Consider the following 25,941-nt stretch of genomic DNA (forward strand, 5'->3'; position numbering starts at 1 on the left):
TTGTACTATGTGTGATAGTGAAATACAGCCTAGAGTTTCTAAGATCCATTTCCTTTCCTTATGTTAGCATTTGTAGGTTTATCTTCCAGGCCCTGCCCAGCATCTTGGATCTTCTGTGTTTTAGAGGTTTGGGTGTGGGTGCCCCCTTGGCTTGTATGATAATGGTGTGTAAGCAGTGTTCCAGCAAATGTTTGTGGGAGACAAATGTGTGGATTTATGAAAACAGTGAAGGGCAGAGGGAGAGACGTGGAAGGTGGGGCTGCAGAGGAGGGAGCCTTGCTATAGAAACAGAGAGGTGGATGGGGACGTCTGGAATGTAGGCAGATTGCCCAGAGGGGTCCTGGGAAGAAAGCATTACAGCTCAGACTCTGAGCCAAATTTTAAACAGCATTCCCTAGTGATCTTCAAAGCAGCCTTGGTTGTGGGGCAGCCCCCAGCCTGTTTTCCTGTGTGATACCCTCACTGGGGGGTGCTGCACATGGGGTGGGGGATGGGGCAAGACAGGGTAAGTACCCAGGGCCAGCTAAATGTTTTCCATCAGCATGGTTTGAATTGTTTTTATTGAAGCAGAGGCTCTGACCTGTTACTACAGGAGAGAGGAGAGCAAATATTGCTGGTAAAGTTTCATTTTGCCAATAGTTGTGTGCTTTCTTTGTGCTGTTCACTTGCTAGGTGCCTGGTTCATAAGACAGATGACTGTTTTCTTCACAGGCTGTTGTAAACTGAGTTAAAAATGCACTGTGGTTGGGTAGTCATGGTGGCAGTGGGGTAAGTTCCTCTGGGGCTGCAGTTTCATCCTGGGGAGCAGCAGGGAGTCCTTGACTGTGTCTAACAGGGCAAGTGTGGTTAGGAGGTGATAGTCATAGTGAGTCAGTCTGCAGGAAATTCCTAGGTTTTAACACTAAAAGCAAGTCTGGAGTCTAAGGAATATAAAGTGATTCTCTCCTGACCTGGTGAGGCTGAGTGAGTTCTCTCTGTTGGGAGGTCTGTCCGCACAACTCTCTGTGCTTTCTTGATTGCAGCAGTCTTTATACAATAGTATAGTTGCTGCTTTAATTGTCTGTCGTCTTTTGTAGATTGTAAGCCCTATGAAGACAGGGACTGAGTCTGGTCCAGAGCTGTAACTGCATTGACTAGCATGGTCCCTGGCAGATGTCTGTGCTTGGCAAGTCTAGATGAACAAATGAATAAAATTTTGCTAGTGAGGTAGTCAGGATTCATGAGAGTCAAGTGGCTTGTCAGCATCTTACCTCTTCTGTAGGGCTTAAATCTTGGCCTGCTGCCTATGCAGGAAACATGCTGTCTGTAAGATGGGGAGCTGGGTAAGAGTATTTGGATTACTCCTGTGGCTTCCTGGGACAAGGGTTGGAGTCATAAGTACATTTGTTTCTTGCAGGCATCTCCTGGAAGGAGAAGGTTGCAGACCTCCGATTGAAAATGGCTGAGAGGAACATCGTGTGGTTTGTGGTCACGGCTCTAGATGAGATTGCATGTGAGTGATCTGGTTTCACTGGTTGTGCATGTTAGCTGATGTCTCCTGTGGACCTCTGGGGATCTGTGTGTTCACACATTCAGCTTTCTGAGTGGCCAGGGATAAGCAAAAGATTGTATTGCCAAATGGATATAGGAGATGCCAATTAGGATGAGGGAGAAAGTAGGGGAGGTCCCAGTATCCTTGCTCAGGGTGGTGTTACAGCCACACCTCTGTTAATGGACATCTCCTCCAAATGTTTCCTGTCTGTCAGCCTCTCTGCAAGTATAGAAGTGGGATCATAGGAGGTTTTTTCTTTATACTTTCCATGTAGTTTTTCCAGGGTCTTCACAGTGAGAAAGGTCTGGAGATATTTTTGCCTGAGAAAACTCAGAAACTAAAGATTCCTCTCTAGGCCCTTTGATAATAGCAGTTTCTCAATCTTTAGACTTTAAACTGCCCCCATGTAATTGTTCAGAACCTTCTATCATCTTCCAGAGCCTAAAGGAATCTGGTTGAAACTTCTTTTCCTATCTGTTTTCTGACTGGATTGACTCAGGGCAACTGAGAAGAGGCTCACGTTTTTTTACCTTCTCACTAGAGAAAGAGACCCTCCTATACAGTGTCCTGTCTCTTCAGTCCCCATTTTATCTCTTCAGTACCCCAAACTTTGTCAAATAATCAGTGATTTATATCCCTTTTTAACATAACAACTTCAACACCAGAGAAAAAGTATACAAAGCTAGTTTCTCACCATGGGTATAACAAACACATTCCCATTATGGAAAACCTGGAAAATGCAGAAGTAGAAGGAAGAAGAGAAATCACCTGTAATTCTATTACCCAGAGATAATCACTATTAATATTTCTATGCATCTTTTACTTTGCAGTCTGATTTATTGTATATTATAGATATCTGTAAGCAAAATTTTAACTTAAATATTTCATCAAATGGTTATAGTATAATACACTTAACCATTTCTCAAATAACCTTTGGTTTTCTCCGGTTTTCCTACAGTTTATTAATATGCTATGATCCTAATCTTGGTTCATGAATCAATGTTTGTTTCTGGTAATCTACCTATTTCTCATTGGCTTTTAGGGGTAATATTACAAGTTGAGGGTATGTATGTAGTAGGCCTTTTGACCCATCCTGTCACACCAGCCCTAGGTATTCTCTTTTTTCTATTCCCTTGAAGCACTAGGATGAGAGGTGAAAAATGTTGCCTTTCTGCTTTACTTGAGAAACTATCCTGTTAAAATAGAGTCTGCACTTTTTATGCTAGGGCCTTTAGCCCTTTGATCCTGAGACCAAGCACTCAGTTCCTGGAAGCCCTGGGACTGGAGCTGTGTTCTCTACTGTTCGCTCTTGTTTCTCGAATGTTCAGTGACCTCACCAGACCCTGGACCCTGGCTAAGGGTGGGCCATAGGTGGGCCTCAGGCTCTGGTTTCATTCATGGGCTCCAGCCTCATGACTCACTGCTTCTCTATACTCCTCTGCCATGAGGCTTGGAAGTGCCTTTATTTGGCCTCCTAGTGCGTTGGTCTTAGTTTTTCTACCTAGGTCATTTGCTTTAGGAGAGGATGAGTGCTTGTTTCCTCTCCTTACATTTGGAGGAACCAGGGGTTTGTGTATGGCAAAGCCAAGCCTGGCAGGTCACCGCCACTAGGTGGGCCATTTCAACTTTTTGTTTGGTTGGGGGCATTTCTTATGTTTCTGACCAAGAATTCTCCTATAACCTTTCCCAGGACAGTGGTGCAGTGGCATAAGAAACAGTTCTGGTGCCATCAGGTGGTGGACACCAACAGTTGCAGCTCAGACGTGGAACCAGGAGTAAGGTTCCTTGTCTTTCTGAGAGATACCATTGAATCCTTTGATAGTAACTGGATTCCAAGCTGAAGCCCTCCCCTCCTCCACAGGCTTCGTCTTCAACTTGATTTGGGAGCCAGGCAGGTGACAGGGACTTTGCTTTCCTTTTTTAGGGCTATTCAATCTTCGAGGATCAGACGTGGAGCACAACCCGGTATTTTTTTCCTATGCAATCATAGGACTAGAGACAATCATGTGAGTGTTTACCTGCCACCTGCACTTCCTCCCCACAGCTCCTTGAGCCCTAGGGTCCCCTTTGTGGCCCTCATCCACCAGTCACAGCTGATGCTTTGCTGGTGTGCTGCCTTGTACCTGCCCTTTCCCCCTTTCCCTTCTTGTCTTCTTTAAGAGTAAATGTTTATATCCTGCCCATTTTTTAACCTCCCCCCACAATGTTTTAAAATCTGTGAAAGTGTTTATAGTACCATGAGATTAAGAAATAAGTAGGTGAGGACAAAGCTGATGTGAGGTTAGTTCACAAAATTCCTGCGCATGGTTTTGTTCAGGTCACATATCTCACTTCAGGTTTTCTAGCAGCCAGTGAAGAAAGTTGTATATAGGCTCAGTTATGCTATTCTGGGCCCCCAATCCCAATGCAAATGAGCCAATGACTTTGAAGGTTAGAAAGGATAGGGGGAACCACCTGAACTGTGATTTGTTGAATTGTCAATTTATCTTTTCAGAGCAGTTTTCCCGTCATTGTTTTTCTATTGGATGGCTTTCTTGATTGAGATAACACATTTATTGAGTGCCTACTATGTGCCAGGGGCCTCTGTAATGTGTCAGACTGAATGGCATAGATGTGATCCTGGGTTTTAGTGGGGAGATGAGTGTCTCTCTTCCTTAGGGATTTGGGCACATAAATGAGTACCAGCTTGCCAGGAGGGACTAGTCTGGACTGGGGGTCAGAGGAGACATTTAGGGAAAGTAATATTGAAGCAAAGATTGAGTCAATAGGTGAATGAATGGTGGGGTGAGGAGGAATGGTCAACATGATCCAAAACGAGGGAAAAGCATTTTCAGAGGCTCTGCGCAGTAGAGAGTGGTGTGTGGATGACCTGAAGTGGTTTAGTGTAGTCTGAGCCTAGGGTGTAAGGCCAGAAGGTGAGCAGGGGCCACAGAAAAGAAAGGCCTGTTGGCTAAGCATAGGAGCTCAGGCTTTTGTCCTGAAGACAACAAAGAGCTACTGAATGAATCGTTCAGTGGGAATTACATGATTATACTTATAAATTATGAAGAAATTATGAAGAATTTTATGACTGAAAAAAAGAATGGGGCAAGACTTGGAGGCTGATAGGTGGTGGTGGCCTGTGCATCAGTGGTTATCTGGTAGAACTATAGACAGAGCTGGACAGATGTGATGGAAATATAGGTCCCAAGACCTGCTCAGGTTTCTGGCTTGAGGAATTGGGTGATGATGATGCTATATACAGGAACAGGGAATACGATTTGGAAGACAGGAGTCAGAAAGGGAGTGGGGAGGGAGGAAAAGCTGCGTGGTTTGTGTGTGTGTTATGTGTGTTTTCTAACCCATTTGCTCATGTGTCCTCCTTTTTTTGTCACCCACCTCTGGCCTCCTGCAGGCTCTTCATTGATGGGGACCGCATAGATGCCCCCAGTGTGAAAGAGCACCTGCTCCTTGACTTGGGTCTGGAGGCCGAATACAGAATCCAGGTGCTTCCTTATAAGTCGATCCTGAGTGAGCTCAAGACCCTGTGTGCTGACCTTTCCCTGCGGGAGAAAGTATGGGTCAGTGACAAGGCCAGCTATGCTGTGAGTGAGGCCATCCCCAAGGTTAGTGGCCCCACTCTGACCTTTCTAATCCCTGCCACTCCCTTCCCAGTTCTGGTATCTGATAGCTCTGTCTTTGGATTAGAGACCTTGGGTTCCAGGCTGTGGTCTGTCTGGATGAGCCCTAGAGCTGGAGCCACATGGAGGGTCTGAGACTCTTTGAGCTCATTGAGGTCCATGTCTTCTAGCATATGGCATGAAATATAATTGTAGTTGCCACACTTTAATATTTAGGCTAATTTAAATGTGTCTGTTTTAACAGCATTTAGTGTCCACAAGAAAAAAATTGTAAGTAGCATATGAGACCACAATGTTGTGAAAAAATTTTAAGATAAAACAGAGTATGTATGGGTACAGAGGATAGGAGCTAGGGCAAAAGTTGTGCAAGTGGTGTGAGCATGCCTCAGTTTTGGGATATACTTTGCTGCACGTACCCCACTTCTCACTATAAGGAGACTTGAGGTCTAGAGAGGCTGGAGAGTTTGGCATTTGTCAAAGATCAAATGATAGTGATAGCCTTGCCCTTTCCTGAGCCCTTGCTGGGTGGTGCTAAGCAGCCAATACCTGTTGCTTCATTCTTTTTAGTTAGTGTCTAGGGCAGGACTGAAATCCAGGCCTCTTTAGATGGGGGCTTTTCTGCTGTCCTTCCCTCGGCCTCTGGTTGCTAAGTGGCCTTGGTATCTCAACAATGCCTCTCTTTTTCATTGAGCAGTAGGCCATCTGGGGAAGAACCCAGGCCCCTGCTTTTGTAGATCTGCCTTGCTATTGTAGCTCTGCCAATGTCACACTGTGGATGACCTTTGGCAATCCATTCAGTTATTTAGATTTTTATTTCCTTGACCCAAGTAGGGTTCACTTTTGCCTTCCCTGTTTCATGGTGTGTGATAGAGAGGAAGAAGGAGAGGAAGTGGGGTGGGGGGAGGAGAAGAGACGGAGAGAGAGAGAGAGAGAGAGAGAAAGAGAGAGAGAAGTGAAAGCAATATGAGAAGCGCTGTGAAAGTGCCAAGTGCACTGAGTCACTCCTAAAGGGCTGGATTCTTATTCTCAAATTGGGAAGGGTCTCCCCCAGCCCTTTAAGATCAGATCATTAGTGGTAGCTCAGAGTGATCTCTGAGTGGGAGGGGGAGAGAGCAGGAGACCTCCCTCATCAGGTCACCTGCCTTCCCAGACAGGGGAGAGAAGCTCCTTTGTGTAGCAGGAGGGGCTATTTCAGTCAGACTTTGAGCAGTCAGTGAACTCTGAACACAACCACCAGACTTGGAAAATAATCCCTTGCCTGTGGCAGGCGGCCAGCATCTCAAAGAGCTGTGGGGGCTGGGACTGGAGGAGGATGCCTTATTTGATGTACTTGCTCTTTTCCAAGGAGCCCAAGCCCCTTTCATCACGCTCAGGGGCAGATCTCTAGGCTCCATGGGACAGCTCCTGGGTCCCGAGTGGGAGCTCTTCAAATGATTTGTCTCAAGGGTGTTTTTCTGGGCAAAGAGGTGGCTACCATGGTCTGGGCAGGTGAGCAGGCTGTTTCCCATTCTCCTGCCCTTGCCCCTAGGATCATCGCTGCTGTATGCCTTACACCCCCATCTGCATTGCCAAAGCTGTGAAGAATACAGCCGAGTCAGAAGGCATGAGACGGGCTCACGTGAGTAGAGTAGCTGGTGTAGAAGATGGATGTGAGTTTGGCTAGAAGGTCCAGGTCTCTCACCAGCTGTGTGGCCCTGGGAGTGGTACAAGGTCAGAATCTCTCTGAGCTGTGATCCTCCTGGTCTTCCAGAGTTAGTGAGAGAATAAAATAAAATACTTCATGGGGAGCTGAGCATGGTGATGCATATCTGCAATCCCAGCACTAGGAGGCAGAGGAAGGAGGATCATGTGTTCAAGGCCAGAATGGGCTACATAGTGAGATCCCCATTTCAAAAGAAAAAGAAAAACCAAACTTGATGGGTTGAGCTTTATTAAGTATTAGCACATGACACTGATAATGGTAGTGTAGAGAGTGGTGAGGATGTGATGATAATAAAAAAGAAAAAAAGGCTAGGGCAGGAGCCTTTTGGGAGAACTGCCTGTGCTGTGAGGTTGGGCCCTTCTTGCCTATACTCAACAACTAAATAGCGGGGGAGCCCTTTCTCTGACAAGGGGAATTGATGCAAACTGGTTGCCAGGAAATGTCCACAAGTAAAACCCTGATTGCTGATGGTCTGTGACTCTGTGGGCACAACCTCCCCAGGGTCACTGTAGGACTGGACTCTGATTCTGGCCATCTCACTCTCAGTAATAACTTAAAAAATTTCTCTATTGTTTGCACAGATTAAAGATGCTGTTGCCCTCTGTGAACTCTTTAACTGGTTGGAGAAAGAGGTTGGTTCTTAGTCTTCATTGAACATATGACTATAGATTATTCTGAAATATCTACATGTGATTGTAACCATGGCCTTCCCCGGGCTCTACTGACTATGAGGTTTAATTTCTTGATCTAATTTTAGTACTCGCTTATGGTAGCTCTTTCTGTAATTTTGTGTGTGTATATGTAAAGATTCTTTAATTGTAGAAAATAGTAACAAGGAGGAAGAAAGAAATTCCATAAAAGAGTGGATCCTTTCTGGGGAGTCATAACTAAGTGGAATTTAACTTATAATATTATTATGGGCAAGCTGATTGTTTTAGGAGAAGAAGATCTTTGTGCACATTTTGAACCTTAGCCATAAAACTTTTTTTGTACTGGGGTTTGAACTCAGGGTCTTCACCTTGAACCATTCCACCAGCCCTTTTTTTTTTGTGATGGGTTTTTTGAGATAGGGTCTCACGAACTATTTACCTGGGCTAGCTTTGAACTGTGATCCTCCTCATCTCTGTCTCCTGAGTAGCCAGAATTATAGGCGTGAGCCACCAGCACCCAGCTTCCATACACTTTTTATATTAAATTGACTTTTAGCCATTAATTTCTTGTCTAATAGGGTGATTTCTTTATGATTCTATTAAACAATGTCATGTTCCTTTTAAATTACACACACACACACACACACACACACACACACACACACACACACACACACACACTGGGGTTTGAACTCAAGGTCTTACACTTGCTAGGCAGGTGCTTTGCTACTTGAGCCATGCTCCCAACCCAAACATTATATAAACAACTCTTTAATTGGAAAAAGGACTTCTGCCTTTTCCCACCAGTGTAACTTTTTTAAAATTTGTATTTCCTTCTGGCTCTGTGTCATCTGTATAAATCAGTTTTCAAAATACAAGTGATTTTATGTTTCTGTGTATGCAATATGATTGTATTTGGTTTATTTTATTCACGTAGGATTGTGCAGTTGAGCATTTTCCTTGTGCTTTGAGGCTTTAAAAAGGACCATCTGAATGGTGACTGCATGGAATGGCTAGATTGACTTACTTGCCCATTCTGCCTCATTTTGATTATTTCAGTGGTTTTTAATTTTTCCCATGATCAATAACCATACAGTAAAACCTTTGCACTTACTCTTTTTATAATTGTCTTAGGGTGATTGCCTCGGAAGGGATGCTGTGAACTTAGATGCATTAAGTTTTGGGAAGTTTGGCGATATAGTGCTGTGGCAAAAGAGTTGAGTGAAAAATTAAATGACTAGAAACCCTTCTACTTTAGATAGCTTTGGTGAAAGCCTGTGGAAGTTCCCTACCTGTTAACAAGAGGAGACACACACTGTGTCCTGCAGATTAGACAATTGGGAAAAGGGAACTGAGAAAAAAGCAAGCTTTTAATGTACTTGCTCTAACACACATGAGGCACACATGAGTTTACTCATTGGGTGATTTATAAGCTATTTTCTCATAGGTTCCCAAAGGTGGTGTGACAGAGATCTCAGCTGCTGACAAAGCTGAGGAGTTCCGCAGGTAAGGATCCACTTAGGAGACCCATGAACCCATGCACCTCTGTCGATGTCCTGGGCAGTTGAGTACGGTTGAAGGGCCCTGATTCTTGGTGCACTGAAAATCCTTAAGCCATTTGCTCTGTGTCCGTTCCAGGCAACAGGCTGACTTTGTGGACCTGAGTTTCCCAACGATTTCCAGTACGGGACCCAACGGCGCCATCATTCACTACGCGTAAGGCATGCGGATGGAGGAGCACAGGCCTGGCTTTGCTGCTGCTTCTGCACAGGAGCCTGAGCAGGGGAGAGACATTATTTTACCACAGGCCCCCGGCCCACTTATATGTGTTGAGACTGTAAAGTTAGGGGAGATAAGACGACGGAGGTCTTATTTTCTCTAAATTTCCAAGTCTCTGCCTTTTGGAAGTTTCCTCTTAGGCTCAGTATGGCTCTGATATTCTCCACGATGTAGTCAAATGCTTGTCCCTATTTCCCTTTTGAGACTCAAAACTGTACCCATAGCCCTTGCACCTTGATGACTGGAATTCTTTTTTTCCTGTTAATAGTAGCCTTCTTGATGTACTGCTCATCCATTTTGTGAGCTCTGTCACCAACACACCACAACATTGTACCACTAGGTGGTGGGGCAACCTGTTTTGGGTGGAGAGGTGATAGATAACAGAGTCTCCCTGACCCCTGGGTTTGAGGCCTGGCATCCCCGTGTAGGGGAGTTTTCCCTATGTGATCTATGAGATCCCATGGAACCAAAGAGCCAAACCTCAGTGAATTGTGAGGCAAGAGGGGCACTGCTGTGTGCAGGACCTGCAGCTCTGCCTGTGCAGAGGAGGGTGTAATTGGGTGTGGTCAAGGGGCTTCACCTTGACTGCCCAGCTCAGCTCTTTTGCTCTGCATTGGACGTTTTGAGCCCTGTGCCTCCCCATCTGCCATGTGCACAGTTAGGGAAAGGACGCTCAGTTATCTCTGGGCTGTACTTGAGCACAACTCTTTTCTTTCACGCTTTCAAATAGTTGCTTTTAGAGCTTTTAGTCTTGGGGCAGATGTTGAAGCTGTGTGTGGGAGATAGTCACAGGTGTGACAGTCAATTCTCTCACAATAATCCTTCTGATCCAACATAAAAATATCAAAGGGATTTCAGTTTAACTCAGATAATGAATGTCCTGGCTGAATACTATACTGGAATTTTTCATATGATTAAAGCATTAAAAATTTCAAACCAAGCGGGAAGAAATTTGTTTCTCCTTCAGCTTCTTTGTTGTGGGTTGTTGGAAGCCTATTTAGAAGTAGAGCCCTGGAGACTGAGCTCATGTCTGATTAGCTGCTCAGCTCGTGTGCACACAGTGTTCTCACTGCTGGAGAGGCAGACTGAAGCTTGGAATGTTCTTATTCCTTTGACGTTCCCAGTACAGTGATATTATCTAGAAAATGGCATGGGGAAAGTGGATCACTTTTTAAGATACCTCACAGTTATTTGAGGAAAGTACTCCAGCATAAGAGTAGCATGATCCACTTCTTTTAAAGAGACTTTTCCTCCTGCCCTTGCATGTCTGTTGGTCTCAGAAGCAAGTAGGGAGGGACCTGGAGGCTGAGGTAGGGCCTGGGGTTCCCAGAGACGAGGGCAAACAAGGTGAATCAACTTGTAAGGCCACTGCTGTCCCCATTCTCAGGATCGAGCTTGGCCCTCTTATTTCTTTTCTTTTTCCTTCCTTTCTTTCTTTTGTTTTTGGTTGTTATTTTGAGATAGGGGCTCACTAAATAGCCCAGGCTGGCCTAGAACTTGTGATCCTCCTGCCTCAGCTTCCTTAATGCTGGAATTATAGATGTGTTCCACCACACCCATCTTCTTAGTTTCATGGCTTTTGTAATGATCTCTTGAACACCTTTTTTGTTCCAGACATATATAGGTAGATACAAAGAAAGGTGTAATCCTTTTAACTAGTTAAGGAGATAAATTGACAGTCTTTGAATAGTGGAAGTTTAATACTAGTTGAATAATTCATTTATTCAGTGACTTTTTCTTTTGATACTTAGACTTAAATGAGTTTTATGTTTTGTGTGCCCTTCTCTCAGATTCACCAAATGTTTAAATTTGTGGAATAGCTAATTTTTAATTAACTTTGTTAGGCCGGTCCCAGAGACGAATAGGACCTTGTCCCTGGATGAAGTGTACCTCATCGACTCAGGTGCTCAGTACAAGTAAGTGAACCAGGGCTGCCATAGAACTTGACTCTGATTCAAGGCAGTTGAGTGGGTGGACAAGCTGAGCTCCAACCAGTCGAGTCCAGCTGCTAATCTCATTCTGCACTGGCCACTGACAGAGTCATTTCTGTCTTGTCCTTTTTTCACCTTTAGTTGATACAGCCCAGTTGTAACTCTGTCCCTACAAAAGAGTACTTGGTAGAAATGTTTAGTCTTTGGCCGGAAGTTCTTTAAGTATAAAATAAATAACTGAAATGAAGCAAGCTTTTGGAAGCATAGGAAAGCTTTCCGCCTAGCACATAAAACTTCCTGCCAGCTCCTTGAGCTTTTAACCACCCCAGGGCCGTATGAAGTAAGGAATAATTTTGAATAAATGAATGAGAAATGAGGACTACCCCTAATTAGTGAATTTCCTTCTTCATGTCTTGCTGTTTTCATGGTCATCCATCTAGCATAGTTTCTCAGAGGAGAACCTGAGATTTAGCTGGATATGGAACCCTGAGAAGAAGGGAGAACAGACTGTCTGCACTGAGAGTATAAGCAAGGCCCCAAAGTGCCCCATTTCCTGCAGCAGTAGGGACAGGGCAAGGGAGAACTTGGTTATCACATGAGCTCAGTCATTCCTGGGTGACCCACAGCCTGGCCTTGGAACACGTGACTGTCACTATGGAGATCATAAGTATTTACGCAGGGTGTAAACTACTGTTCACTTTTGAATTTTAGCAGGATTCTGGAAATTGTCCTTTTGGTGAAGGGGTTTGTAGGTTAGGGTGTGTTAAGAGATGCATTTGTGTATTTTAGGGTCTCTGTCCAGTAAATTTCTTGCCTTCCTAACAGAAGGAAAAGGACTTTAGCTCTATTTGCTAGAAATAGACTCATATGCACTTTGTTCTCCTCCCTCTCATTTGTAACCCCAGTGATAGTGACTCATGAAACAGTTCTTATACTGTAGACCAAGAGTGTGGATGTCAGCCCAAAAGACCAAAAATCATATGTTCTCCCTCATATGTGGACATTGGATCAAGGGCAAACACAACAAGGGGATTGGACTATGAGCACATGATAAAAGCGAGAGCACACAAGGGAGGGGTGAGGATAGGTAAGACACCTAAAAAATTAGCTAGCATTTGTTGCCCTTAACGCAGAGAAACTAAAGCAGATACCTTAAAAGCAACTGAGGCCAATAGGAGAAGGGGACCAGGAACTAGAGAAAAGGTTAGATCAAAAAGAATTAACCTAGAAGGTAACACCCACGCACAGGAAATTAATGTGAGTCAACTCCCTGTATAGCTGTCCTTATCTCAACCAGCAAAAACCCTTGTCCCTTCCTGTTATTGCTTATACTCTCTCTACAACAAAATTAGAAATAAGGGCAAAATAGTTTCTGCTGGGTATTGAGGGGGTGGGGGGCAGAGGGAGGGGGCGGAGTGGGTGGTAAGGGAGGGGGTGGGGGCAGGGGGGAGAAATGAACCAAGCCTTGTATGCACATGTGAATAATAAAAGAAAAAAAAAATAAAAGAATGTGGATGTCAGGGCTGAGTTTCTCCAACTTTATTAAGCCATTTTCCCATTCACACTTTGTCTCATTTTTATAACGATTTTATTTAGATATAATGTTCCCACTTAAAGTATAAAATTAATGTTTTTTGTATGTGCACAGAGTTGTGCAACCATTTCCTCGATCAACTTTAGAACATTTTCATCACCTCAAAAGAAAATTTCCTACCCAGTATCAGTCATCCCCCCTTTTCATTCATTCTACAGATACACTACTCTGGTTTCTGTCTGTGGATTTACCTATTCTGGACTCTTCATACAAGTGCTTACATTATAACATATGGCCTTCTGTGTCTGGCTTCTTTTACTTAGCATAATGTTTTGAGGTTCATCCATGTTCTTACATATATCAGCACTTGATTCCTTTATATGGCTGAGTAGTATTCTATTGTATGGATTGCAACTTTTTTTTAATCCATTCATGCATTGATGGACCTTTGGATTGTTTCCACTTTTTGGATATTATGACTAATACTGCAAGTTTTTGTACAGACATGTGTTTTTAAAGTTTCTTGGCTACATACCTAGGAGTGGAATTGCTGGCTCATATGGTAACGATGTTTAACCTTTTAAGGTTAAAGGTTATCTGCAAACTGTTTTCCAAAGTGGGTGTTCCATCTTACATTCAAACCAGCAGTGTCTGAGGGTTCTGATTTCTCCATGTACTCACCTGCCTTTAAGAAAAAGTTTACTTTTAAAAAAAAAAAAAAAGAAAAAGTTTACTTTTTTGAGAAAGTAAAAAAAAGTTTACTTTGACTAAAAGCTAACTTGCTTTTTCTACTTTTGAAAGGGATGGAACCACAGATGTAACCCGCACCATGCATTTTGGGACCCCCACAGCCTATGAGAAGGTGAGGTAGAGGCAAAACCTCAAGGGCTCCTCTGCTTTCTTAAAGAGAGCATCACTTCTATGAAAAAGGGCTGTTCTTTATAAGCAAGGATTATGTGGACACAGGACAGTAAAATCGCTCATTCTTGTGGAGTCAGGCTTATCTGCTTTATGAGGTCTATTTAATTAATGATTGCAGGTGTAAGACATTTGGAGAAAATGTAAAATCATTCTGTCAAGGTCAGGCAGCTCAGGTTCAACTTTAAATAGCTTTGGCCTTCTCTTGAGTGAGGAAATCTCTTTGGCCGTAGGGAGTAGTGAAATGTATGCTTTATAAGCAGTGTGTAGATTTGATTCTGAAAGCCACCCCTTTTTTCAAGATCAGCATTCTTATTTACAGGTTCATCTCTCAAAGAATGATAGATGCTGTTCAGTTTCTGGTATGACCAGCATGGAAAGGGGACATAGAGCTGTGAGGCAGAGATATGTGTGCCAGGAATCTATAGACCTGGCTTGAATCTTCTCTAATGTTTATTGGCTATACAACCTTGAACAAAGTACTTATGGTCCATACAAATGGGGAGAGCAGTACCAGCTTCCAGTTTGATTGTGTGAAGTTCCATAAGTCAGTAAGTTCCTGGATCATGGTTTCTGCTCAGCGAGCATTGGTTGAGTCTCTGAGTGAATGCATCTGCCTCAGGTAGCTTCTTCAGGGATGTTATACAAGGAAGAAGAGAATTTATGCAACCACAGTGGGTAGATTTTCTAGTCTTCAAGCCTTGCCTTGTCCATTTGTAGGCATTGTCACCCTAGAAGAATGTAGGCTTCAGGTTTAGGATTCCTTTGATGTGACCAGAGCTCCAAACTAGATTAGGAGTATAGAATTTCAGTCCTGTTTCTGCACCTTACTGGCAAGCCACTAGTCTTCCATGCAGCACTTTTCTTGTCCAGGCAGTAGGGATGAGCCACCCTGAGGAAAGTGTGGTGAGGAGTCCAGATATTGCAGCCAGATTGCCTAGCTAGAAACTGTGCTACTGGGTCTCTCTGAAGGAGAATAGTGATGATGGTGCCTCCATCATATAGTGGGACTAATGTACAGAACTTGTATAGGGCCTAGCACTGTAAATGTTAGCTAGGTCATCAGTACTGTTTATTCCTTTTCTGTCTTTGTAAGGCTCACATGACACAGAATATGTCAGACTGTTCATTACATGGTAATACCCTGTGAAGTCATCTCTGATGGGGCTCTTTTATTAAATTTAGTTTCAAGATTTTCTGGAAAATTGGCCTATGATCAGGCTTTTTGTTCATCAGATACATATTTTTTTCTCATTAGTTTTCTCTGTGGTATTGCTAAAAACTTTAACAGACCAAGTTTTCTGCACTATCAGAAAACTATTGGATTAAAATGTCTGACTCCTGGGTTTTCTTTGGCAGGAATGCTTCACATATGTCCTCAAGGGCCACATAGCTGTAAGTGCAGCCATTTTCCCGACTGGAACCAAGGGTAGGTGGTCTTTCTATTTTATGGCAAGCTGTTTTTCTTGTTGAGGAATCAAACATGTCTAAGTTTGAGTGGAAAAAACATGTCTTTCCCAATGTTGAGGTAGTTCCTACTTCATGGTCCCCTGGTCCCACTGACTTGAGTTCAGAAGATTCCTCCTCCTCCTCCCCCCTCCCCAGGAGCCAGGCTTACAATCCGGCCTGGTGTCTGCTGTGACACTTTTGACTACTTAAGGAATCAAATGACACATGAGAGGGCAGATTGGGCCTGAAGGCCACAGGGCCTGGGTGGAAGTTAGGGCAGCCTCCTGCCTGTTCTTCAGCACTGGGCCAATGCCTCCTTGGATGGTCCTAGCTGGTATTTATTTTACTGGGATCCTGACTTTAGGTATCTGTTGCTTTGGTTGAAGACTGGAAGAGGGGGCAATGGACTGGGAGTCGGCAAGACTCGGGTTTTGAATCTGATTAGATGGGCATGCACTCATTTTCCTAAGCCTCAGTTTCCTTATCTCTCTTGTTTGCCTGCCTGCTTGCAGTCCTATTAAAATCTCGTCTTTATAATTCTGAAACCTTAGGGTCTCAGAGCTGGGAAAGGAACATCTGTGTAATGCAGCTGTAATTAGCAGTAGGTGTATGTCCTACCAGCATCCTTGACAAAGGTCTCCTAGCTTTAGACTGAGTTCTGACTGGCTTCTCAGGAGCTCTGATTATTAGAAAGTTCTTCCTTGTGCTAGCCTGAAATCTGAACTCTCCAGTAACTTTTACCCAGGGGTTTCTGTTTCAGTTTTCAGAGCCAAATGCAATAAATCTAATCTCTAAAGTGCTGTGCAAATATCATCAAATGGCTCTTTATATGTCTTCCAGGCCACCTTCTAGACTCCTTTGCCCGTTCAGCTTTATGGGATTCTGGCCTGGATTATCTGCATGGAACAGGACATGGCGTTGGGTCTTTTTTGAATGTTCATGAGGGTCCTTGTGGCATCAGTTATAAAACATTCTCCGATGAGCCGTTGGAGGCAGGCATGATTGTCACTGATGGTAGGTGTCCCTCATGTAGAGTGCATATGACATTTCTTTGTTGTTTCTTAGTTTTTAATTATTTTAAAGGAAATTGGCAATAATTTCCCCCTCCTGTCGCCTTGAATTAACAATAAACTTTTCTGATTATGAGAATGATTCACGTTCATTTTAGAAAAAGTAAGATTATAGATTAGAATAAAAAGAAAATGAAATCATTTGCAATCCCAGCATTCAGGAAACATGACCATATTTTGCTGTGTTATCTTTTGGTCTTTGATATATGTAGTATCTTTTTTTGAAATCATTGAGAGCATACTGGATAGACTGTATTCTGCTTTCTTACTTAATATATTGTATTTTCCCATGTCATTGCCAAATCTTTGTACACAGACTTTAATGCCTGTCTTTCTGTACCTCAGGTGACTACATGGGAGAAGGTAGCATTTCCAAGCTTTTAACCCAGATAGGGTAGGCCCTTCACCTCTTTCTTCTCCTTCATGGAGGGGCAGTCATTCCTAGAGTGAAAGCATCTCTCTGTGTACATCTTCCTTGTGGGCTGCTTCTTATTTGGGGGTTTGTTTGTTTTAGAGCCAGGGTATTATGAAGATGGGGCTTTTGGAATCCGCATTGAGAATGTCGTCCTGGTGGTTCCCATGAAGACCAAGGTGAGTAATTGTTTGTTTGTTTAAAAAATTTCCTGTTCTTTACTGTGGGAATAAGAAGATGTTTGTCTTAGGAGCCAAGAATGTGCCATTTTGGAGCCAAAATGGAGCTTCCTTTCCTGATATTAGGGACTTTACTGGAAGTCACCCTCCTCCCCTGAAAAGCTAGAAAAAAAGTGCTTAATGAACCCAAGACCATTACTCATGAAATCCCAGGCTGACCCCTGCTTGACATTATTTGGAGCTCTGGGTTTGCTAAAGGCTGCTTGTTGTCATGAAATCCTGTCTGCTTTTTCAAGGGACAGTTCCATAGCTCTGAACCAATCTCTAGTGCAAGGACGTAGAACCTGCAATCTCATTATAATCCCCAGGTAATTTTTTATCAGGTAATGTTGAGGAAGCCTGAGTTACACTGTGGGTCAGGTCTCACAGGCAATACCAGACAGGTGCTTCACCCTCTTCTTGGTCAGTGTTACTAAGAAGCTATAACACTGACTTTACCTAAAAGGACCATTTGCTCCTCTCCCTTTGGTGATTGTGAAAATGAACAGCTGGAGGGAAGTAGCTTCCTAAGTCTGAAGAAGTTGACCTCAAGGATCTCCTGTGCTTGTGAAAACAACTGTTCTTGGAAGTGGCCTCCCACATCACTTCCAGAGGCCCACCAACAAGCAGGGACCCAGCTTGCTCCCTTTTTATTTTGCCGGTACTGGGTGTTAAGCTTGTGCTTGCCAGGCAGGCACTATCCACTTGAGCCATGCTGCCAGCCCTTGCTCCCTTAAAAAACTTTTTTTTTTTTTTTTTTTGGTGATGTAGTTGAACCCACAGCCTTGCACATGCTAGGCAGGCATTCTACTTCTGAGTTACATCCCCAGCCTTCAGCTTGCTTTTTTGTGCTCTGGTGGACAGCTATGTTATCACCGATGGGTTTGGCTGGGTTAAGGCAGGTCATACAACTAACTCTTTGATTTTGGGGATTTAAACCCCAGTGGAAGCCAGGTGTCTGCCTGTAATCTCAGCTACTCGGGAGGCAAAGATCAGGCGGATCATGATTCCAGGACAGCCTGAGCAAAAAGTTAGTGAGACCAATAAAAAGCTGGACATCCCAGCTTTGCCAGAGATATAGGTAGGAGAATTGCGGTCTAGGCTGGCTCTGGGCAAAAAACCCATGAGAACTTATTTGAAAAATAACAAGGTAAAAAGGGTTTGGGTGTAGCTCAAGAGGTTAGGGCACCTGTTCCTGTGGCACAGGCTGTCCCTTAGGGCAAAGAAAATGGCATCATCTGTGTTTGTGTCCCTTGTGTGCCTGTTAAAAATGGTGACCAGTTAATTACTTGTTGGGCCCCAGTTACACCTGGCTCTGAGGGGTGTCTCTAGTGCAGAGATCTCATGGCAGTTCACTGTGGTGAAGAGTAAAAACTGCTGTTTTCTTCCTTCTCTTACAGTATAATTTCAATAACCGGGGAAGCCTGACCTTTGAACCTTTAACTTTGGTTCCAATCCAGACCAAAATGATAGATGTGGATTCTCTTACAGACAAAGAGGTAATGGGGAATTCCCAAGGGCAGAAGTTTTGGTAGGAGTTTTGGTAGAAGTTTAGTGGAGAGCTACCCTCAACTCTCTGCTCCATTCTTACTTTTTAATTTAGAGGTCTAGGCCAACTGAGTCTTAAGTATCCGAGGTCTCCTGAGGACTTAAGCACTTTTCCTATATTTGTTGGGACTCAAGGCAGAGGTGGTCCTGCTCCCCAGGTGTTGTGGGGCTCTAGGGTTGTGGGTAGGAATAGTAGACCATTGCTTTTCCAGACGAAATAGCTTCATTGTTCTTCCATAGCTGTACCGAGAAGTGTTTAGCAAACACGGGCCCATTTATTTTCCCAAGAATGAGCCGGATGGACAGTGAGGTCTGTTGGCCACTATGCATGCCAGATTGTTTTTTTGTGTTGTGTGAAACATTAAGGGAACAAGAAGCAAAATCTATTACATGCCCAGTTTTCTTTTTTTTTCTTTTTTTTTTTTTTTTATGCACAGACAAATACTTCTATGCTATTTTATTTTATTTTTTTTTCATTTTTCTTTTATTATTCATATGTGCATACAAGGCTTGGTTTATTTCTCCCCCCTGACCCCACCCCCTCCCTTACCACCCACTCCACCCCCTCCCGCTCCCCCCCTCAATACCCAGCAGAAAACATGCCCAGTTTTCATACAGGGGAGGAGGGAAGGGGTACCAGCTCTTCTGTTATTCTGTGGTCATTCCGGGGCAATGGAGCCCTTCACAAAACCTGGATACAAAAGTGCTCCCTTACCAAGCTCAGAGAATTACAGGTCTTAAATCCCTTCAAATCCTAGAGTAAGTCTCCAGGCTATGAGGCCAGATAAGGTGGCAGGCTGGGGGCCTGGAGTAAGGCTTAGGGATCAGGCAAGTGATCAAGGCCAGAGAAGAAACAAGGGTCAGCAATGGAGTAGGAACAGTTAGTTAGTCCTGGACAGACAAAATGGTTCTCAAATCAGGAGTTGGGAAGCCAGAACACAAATTCCAGAGTAAGGCAGGGTTCGGAAGTCCAGTGAAAAGCAGGTATGTGGTGGGAGCCAAAGGCAGGACAAGCATGGCAGGATATTCTAGAAATAACCTTTTTGCTTGAGGCAGCCTCTAGCCTCATCCCAGGGGCCTTCTAATACCTTTTGAGGCAGGAGACTACTCTTCAATAGGTTCTACTTGGGGCAGAATGTTCTTGGCATTAAAGAGAAGGAACTCTGAAGGCTTGGGAGCTCTGTTGCTGGTGCTTAGAATGTTATTTGCCCAGTTAAAAGTCTTGTCCTTTCCAGTTCTTAGGTAGTGACAGAGGAAGATACTTCATGCTTAGCTTTCCTCTGTGCTTGGGTACCTCTGCTTGACCATCAGTACCTAGCATTCTCACAAGACACACAAGGGCTGGTGATCCTGTAAAGAACAGGGAGTTCAATCTGTCAGCAGCCTGGGATCAGATTTGTCTCCTCAGTGGGAAGAGTCCTGCCAGCAGTTCAGGGGCTATTCTTTAAATCCCTAAAGTGATGCCTTTAGGTAAAAGGGAACAAGAACATATATGTAGGCATGGGAACGCCCTGCTTAGAAGCCTCATGTCTCATAGGAACCCATATAGTTTCCAGGATCTTAGCAAAGGACTCTCAAATAATACATCACTTTATAGCACAAGGCTATGGCTTCCAACCAGGGGAGGTCAAGCGAAGCCATTTTTTCTTAAGGGGAAAGAGATTGTTAACCGGAGACTCACAGTTTCGTGATTAGACCAGTGGGATCTGTCTTAGACAGTGGCTCATTTCTGTACCTTGCATAGGCAAATAAATCAAAGTATTATTTTGACCAATTACTCTTTGTATGGCAGGTAATACATTCTTATCCTGGGGATCATAAGCAGTTTCCACAAATAATAGTAGACAATAGTATTTAACATCTAAGCAGAGTACTGTATCAGCTATTATCTCCTTTAGCAAAAGGTCTCTTTCCTATTTACCCTTTAATAAGTCTGAGGCTTCATTCTGTCTGAATGCACAGTAGTTCCTCACAACAGGGTGCTGTCCATTAGACTTTTAAAATACCTGGCCATTGCCCTTTACTGTCTCCGAGCTGTTCAGTTTAAGGGAGATTTGGGTTGGTTCTGTATTCCATCATCTGTCACCAGGTGGCAGCAGAGATCCTTGTTCAGATGTACATTTGGGTATCTGCAGAAGTCAGGCTTGGGATGTTGCTTAGGCTTGGTTGAGGCTGTCTGCACTCCTCCCCTCAACCAGAAGGGCCCTGGGAGTATCCCTGTGGTCCCAGGGTTACACTAGGCTGCCTCTGGCTTCGCTGTTGAGCTGTTTGGATGACTGGCAACTTTGAATCCCTGCCTGGCCCAGTTGGAGACACACAGCAGTTCACTTGCTTTTGATATCACCACACTTCTTTTCCAATTTTCGTCAGAGCTGGTAGGCTCTTCTTAGTGGGTATTAGGACCCTGGTTGTGTCAGAACCAGTTAGCGGTATCACCCCTTCTGTCTGCCTATAGTCCCTTATGGGCTTGTATATCCATCTTGACCTTGCAGCCAGGCTTCAGTACCTGGTCCAGACTACGTTCTCTGAAGCCAGTTCCTTTGAAACATCACTGTCTCTGTGAATGGCATATGGCTCATTGAGTACAGCCATGCCAGTGCAGTATCAACCTTGTCAGCCTTGTCACAGCTGGGTATATGGTCCAGGTTTACTCCATGTACAAGGAAGAGAGTGGCTTGTTGTCCTCTGTGTAAAATTTGCATCATTACAGCTGCCTTCTTCCTTCACTCCACTAAGAGAGGATTTTGCTCTTCTACCAACCACAGAGCATTCACAGATCCACAGGTCTGGTGGATCAGCCTCAGCCCAGGCACCAAATCCTACCAACACCTTCCTTTTATTTATGGTTATAGCTCCTATTGTGGTGGCACATTTGACCAAGGGGGTGAAAGTCAAGCTTACTCCCAACCTTGCTCTGCAGTACCACAATTCTTGACCACGAAGGCTGAGCTAAGATCATCTATACAGTCACATTCAGTGACTCAGCTGGACTCAGCTGATCCTAGTTTTTCAGCCCTGTCAGTGGATGGAGGGTGGGAAACTCAGTACATTGGCAGGACAGCTTCAGAAGTGGCATCTGTTAGCAGGAGTCCTCATGGCTGATGGAGTTTATTCAGGTCTACCACCACCCTGAGCTGGCTCCACATTGGGAGTGGGTCCACATAGTGGGTATAAGAGCTGCTGGCCTAGTGGACTCCAGCTCTCTCATGTAGTGGCCTATAGGCTTCCAGGCATCCTGTTAAGGGGAAGACCTGGTAACAAGTTGCACTACACTCAGAGAAGCCCAAAGGCTTGGCTTGACATCAGGTATTTTTGGCTCCTTTTCAGTCATTGCCAGTCCACAGATGGCAGACTCTTTTGGGAGCATTTTCACCATTAGCAGTATAGGCTGATCCCTACATTTTTGAGGAAATAGACATAAGGAAATCACCTGTGTAGGAGCAGGAAGAAAGGAATTTGTGCACCGGTGCTCTCAGCTGTGACTTCAACATGAGGGTCCCTTGCTGTCACCTTGTGTAGCTTTTTGGTAACTATGTGATGGTAAATATGATGTCTTTCTTTCCTTTGTAGTGCGACTGGCTCAACACTTACCACCAGACTTGCAGGGATGTGATCGGGAAGGAACTCCAGAAACAGGGCCGCCAGGAAGCTCTTGAGTGGCTCATCAGAGAGACGCAGCCCATCTCCAAACAGCGTTGATACCTCTCTGGTTTTGTTTTTGTAAAATACTTTGGGGAAAGGAAGAAACATGGCAGACCTCTGACATCTTTCTCCTTTCTTCTTCTTCCCTAATTCCCCTTTTTACTTTTAGACTTTGAGAAGAACTAAAAATCTTCTTATCCTCTTTGATATTTTCTTGCAAATGCTCAGTCTTTTATGATTTTTTAATTGTTGAGAATGAGCCAGGAATAAAATTGCTACACCAGGAGGGTCCCACAAAGCTGAACACTCAGTGACAGAGAGGCACCCTAAGCTCTCTAGCCAGTGATGGTGAATCAATGAGTGCTCCATGACAGTCATGTTCCAGGTGCTAGTACATCATTCATGTTCACCTTGATGTTCATGAGACTATATTTATGATCAATGAATAAAAATGTCAAAACTCTGCTTTGTCTCAACTTTCTCTATAGGAATTGCTGTAAGTTCTGCATATTGCTAGAGCTCTCATTTTTCCATTATTTGTAGACAAATTATGTAACAAGTGCCGGCTTCAGTTCTGTAGCCTTTCTCGTGCCTTGTACATGTGGAGGAAGACCCTGGGACCACAGACCATCATGGTTGGGGATGGGCAGACAGACTTCCTTATCCTTTGGCTGAGTTATCTGAGGTTTACACAGTTTCCTGGGTTTCCCAGTGGGATTGAGCCTTAATTGCCCACCTTGGTAACTTGCTTGTCTTCTTTCTTTTCTATGTCTTGTTTTCCCTCCCTTCCATCAGTGTTTCCTGGTACTCTAGTAAGTCATTTACTTATAAATCCTTATCTCAAGACATGCTTCTTTAGGAACTCAAATTTAAGACATACTCCTTAGGTATAGCCAATATTATGTATGACATATTTTTGCCACCTTCTTTCTATGTATTCATTATATTGATATGTGAATATATAAAAGAATATATATACACACATGAACATGTATACTGTGCAAATATTGGATCTCTATATACATATAATTCTTTTTTTTTTTTTTTTTTTTTTGTGGTGCTGGGGATCAAACCCTGGGCCTTGTTCATGCAAGGGAACCACTCTACCACTGAGCTCTACACACTTATCCCTAATTTGCTTTATTAACATGTATATTCCAAGTTATTTTTTCATATTAATACATATAGATTCTTATTTTTAATGACTAACCATTCCATTGTATGGCTATGTTCTTTTTTACTCAAGAATCCTTGATTGCTTCCTTGTGGGAGGAATCTAGATATACTATTACTTCTCAGGTTATATTTGTAACGAAGGCAGAGAAGCATAGAAGCCTTCCACTAACAGGATGTATTTTAATCCTTTGAAGATCAGTTATCGCATGTCTTTTGTTCATAGTGCTCATGTTTCTAATATGTACCATAAGGTTGAACTTAAAAGAGAATTTTCTCCCCAAAAGATAGAACAGATTAATTATGTTTTTCATCTAGCATCCCTCTGGAAGTCAGGAAGCCTCCTCTTAGGACTTAGGCTGTTGTATCATACCCTGAAAGGTTCCCTCTCCAAGGAAGTGGGGACCGTGAATTGCAGTTGATTTGGAGTTTAAACAGGTCATAACTCAAGTGTGATGGCAACTCTGCTGTTTGTTTTTCAGGCTGTTAAGCCTGCAGCTTCCCAAGGCAACCTCAGAGCAGTTTGACTTAATAGGTCCTAGCCCCACAAACAAAGCTAACAGGTGCCAGGTGCCTGGAGCTTCCTGCCTGCGCTTCATTGTGTTTAGCATTAATTCCACAAGACCTAAACTAGCCAAGATGGTCCCATAAAGATTGAGAACTAGAATAAAATTGTAATGTATCAGAGCTCAGAGGGAGATAAGATAAAAATCACTCTTCCTCACTTTTAAACAAATGATAAAAAATGTTGAGTGGTAAAAATTTCTCATCAGACCAACTCTGGGTTAGGACTGGGCAATTGAGAAGAGAGTCCAGGGGGAGCTAACAAGCCATGAGGGAGACGTTACTCTTGGGTTTCTCAAGAAACCCAAGCTGGGGGGTTTATACCCAAGTCGATGGGGAGATTCAACATGAAGCACCTTACACCTCCCAGTGCTCCAGAACTGTCAGCTTCTAGGGGAGACAGGTATGTATGGCAATTTTAAAGCTCACTCTGTGGTTGCCAGTTCTTTCAAGTGGTCAGAGAACAGAGATCAAGACATTCTCAGCATCAGGGTTTAAAAACAAAAATGGAGATTCTGGTGAGTTATGCCATAGTTTTTGATTCTCTCCAAATTACTCCATCAAAACACAGAAAATGAGATAGCAAAAATAAAATTCATAGAATATACCAAACTATGATGACAAGCATCTTCACAAACCTCAGCATGATCAGGGAAGCTGATAGCTTCCCTGGAGGAAATTGAGGGAGAGCCCCCAAATAGCTGCCAGGAGCTCAAAGTCTCAGTGAGGTAGTTTGAGAGGAGCAGTGGAAATTGGGAGTACTTTTTGCACTCTAGTGGAGGGATTTAGGGAAAGGGGGGCAGGGGCTGAAGCAGACAGCATCCCATGAATGCCCAGGACAAGGCCTCACAGTAGAACTCATACAGGAGCAGGATAGATACAAGGGAGAGAAGGCTCATTTTGAGGGAAGAGAGTCAGGAGAGCTCAGAAAGTTAAGTGCTTTATTTTTGGACACTTCATAGTATCAACAGAAAAGGGAACTCTAGAGTCTTACATAATAACAACAATCTTTGTACATTGTTCCCTTCCAGAATTAAGAAAGATTAATTTCACATAAAGATGAAAAAAAAAAATTCAGGTAAAATGCTATGTAAACCTGAAAAGGAAAATAAGGCTCAGAATGATAGGCTAGCAACGAAAGCACATCATGACACCTGTAACACAGATGAAAATCTGTTCAAACACGTCTACAGATAATGTATGCAAGAACAATGTTCAACAGGAATCAGGAAAGTCAAGAAATTAAGAGAGTGGACCCAGGAACAAATGAAGAAAAACATTTTAAATAATGACTGAAATAGGAGGAACAGAAGAATGTAGACATACAAAAAACAATGTGTTAAACTGAGTAGAAGATGAATAAGGGAAATTAAAAAAAATCAAAACAGAAAGGAGTAAGAGAATGAAAAAGAAGAAAAGCAAAGACTCAACATTTATTTTGGTTTACCCAAAGAAGAAAACTATAGTTGAGAAGTAGAATAAATATCAAAAATATTCCTGTTTCTTAATTCAAAAAAGTTTTGCAATTAAATAAAAGTTTGAAATTTCACATCGAAGAGGTGCACTACATAGTTACATAAATAAACCAAGAATGGCCAACAGAACATGGTAGAAAGTTATTGTACTTTAAAGAAAAAAAATTCTTTTGCATTCAAATAAAAGACTTAGTTTCGTACAGTGGAAAAAATACTAGGTTGCCAATAAAATTTTCACAGCAATTCTTCTTTTTTTTTTTTTTGCTTTCTTTTTTTATTTATTTATTTTTTTCATTTTTCTTTTATTAGTCATATGTGCATACAAGGCTTGGTTCATTTCTCCCCCCTGCCCCCACCCCCCTCCCTTACCACCCACTCCACCCCCTCCCGCTCCCCCCCTCAATACCCAGCAGAAACTATTTTGCCCTTATCTCTAATTTTGTTGTAGAGAGAGTATAAGCAATAATAGGAAGGAACAAGGGGTTTTGCTGGTTGAGATAAGGATAGCTATACAGGGCATTGACTCACATTGATTTCCTGTGCGTGGGTGTTACCTTCTAGGTTAATTCTTTTTGATCTAACCTTTTCTCTAGTACCTGGTCCCCTTTTCCTATTGGCCTCAGTTGCTTTAAGGTACCTGCTTTAGTTTCTCTGCATTAAGGGCAACGAATGCTAGCTAGTTTTTTAGGTGTCTTACCTATCCTCACCCCTCCCTTGTGTGCTCT

At 43.2% G+C, this 25,941-nt stretch overlaps 1 protein-coding gene across 6 annotated transcripts in view; it reads left to right on the forward strand.

Annotated features, from left to right (window-relative positions):
• Xpnpep1 (X-prolyl aminopeptidase 1) overlaps positions 1–22,467 on the forward strand; it is a 52,043-nt gene extending 29,576 nt beyond the window's left edge. For all 6 annotated transcript variants that reach the window (XM_020183112.2, XM_020183115.2, XM_020183113.2 and 3 more), the window contains 14 exons: positions 1,397–1,492; positions 3,456–3,537; positions 4,926–5,136; positions 6,680–6,769; positions 7,435–7,485; positions 8,951–9,009; positions 9,142–9,219; positions 11,127–11,198; positions 13,549–13,609; positions 15,025–15,094; positions 15,955–16,128; positions 16,699–16,775; positions 18,215–18,313; positions 21,933–22,467. In XM_020183112.2, the coding sequence (XP_020038701.1) occupies positions 1,397–1,492; positions 3,456–3,537; positions 4,926–5,136; positions 6,680–6,769; positions 7,435–7,485; positions 8,951–9,009; positions 9,142–9,219; positions 11,127–11,198; positions 13,549–13,609; positions 15,025–15,094; positions 15,955–16,128; positions 16,699–16,775; positions 18,215–18,313; positions 21,933–22,061 (1,349 nt within the window). In that variant the 3' untranslated portion in view covers positions 22,062–22,467. The remainder of the gene's footprint in view (positions 1–1,396; positions 1,493–3,455; positions 3,538–4,925; positions 5,137–6,679; positions 6,770–7,434; positions 7,486–8,950; positions 9,010–9,141; positions 9,220–11,126; positions 11,199–13,548; positions 13,610–15,024; positions 15,095–15,954; positions 16,129–16,698; positions 16,776–18,214; positions 18,314–21,932) is intronic.
• The last annotated feature ends 3,474 nt before the right edge of the window (positions 22,468–25,941 follow it).

This window comes from Castor canadensis, chromosome 7 (assembly GCF_047511655.1).
Source record: "Castor canadensis chromosome 7, mCasCan1.hap1v2, whole genome shotgun sequence".
Classification (NCBI taxonomy): domain Eukaryota; kingdom Metazoa; phylum Chordata; class Mammalia; order Rodentia; family Castoridae; genus Castor; species Castor canadensis.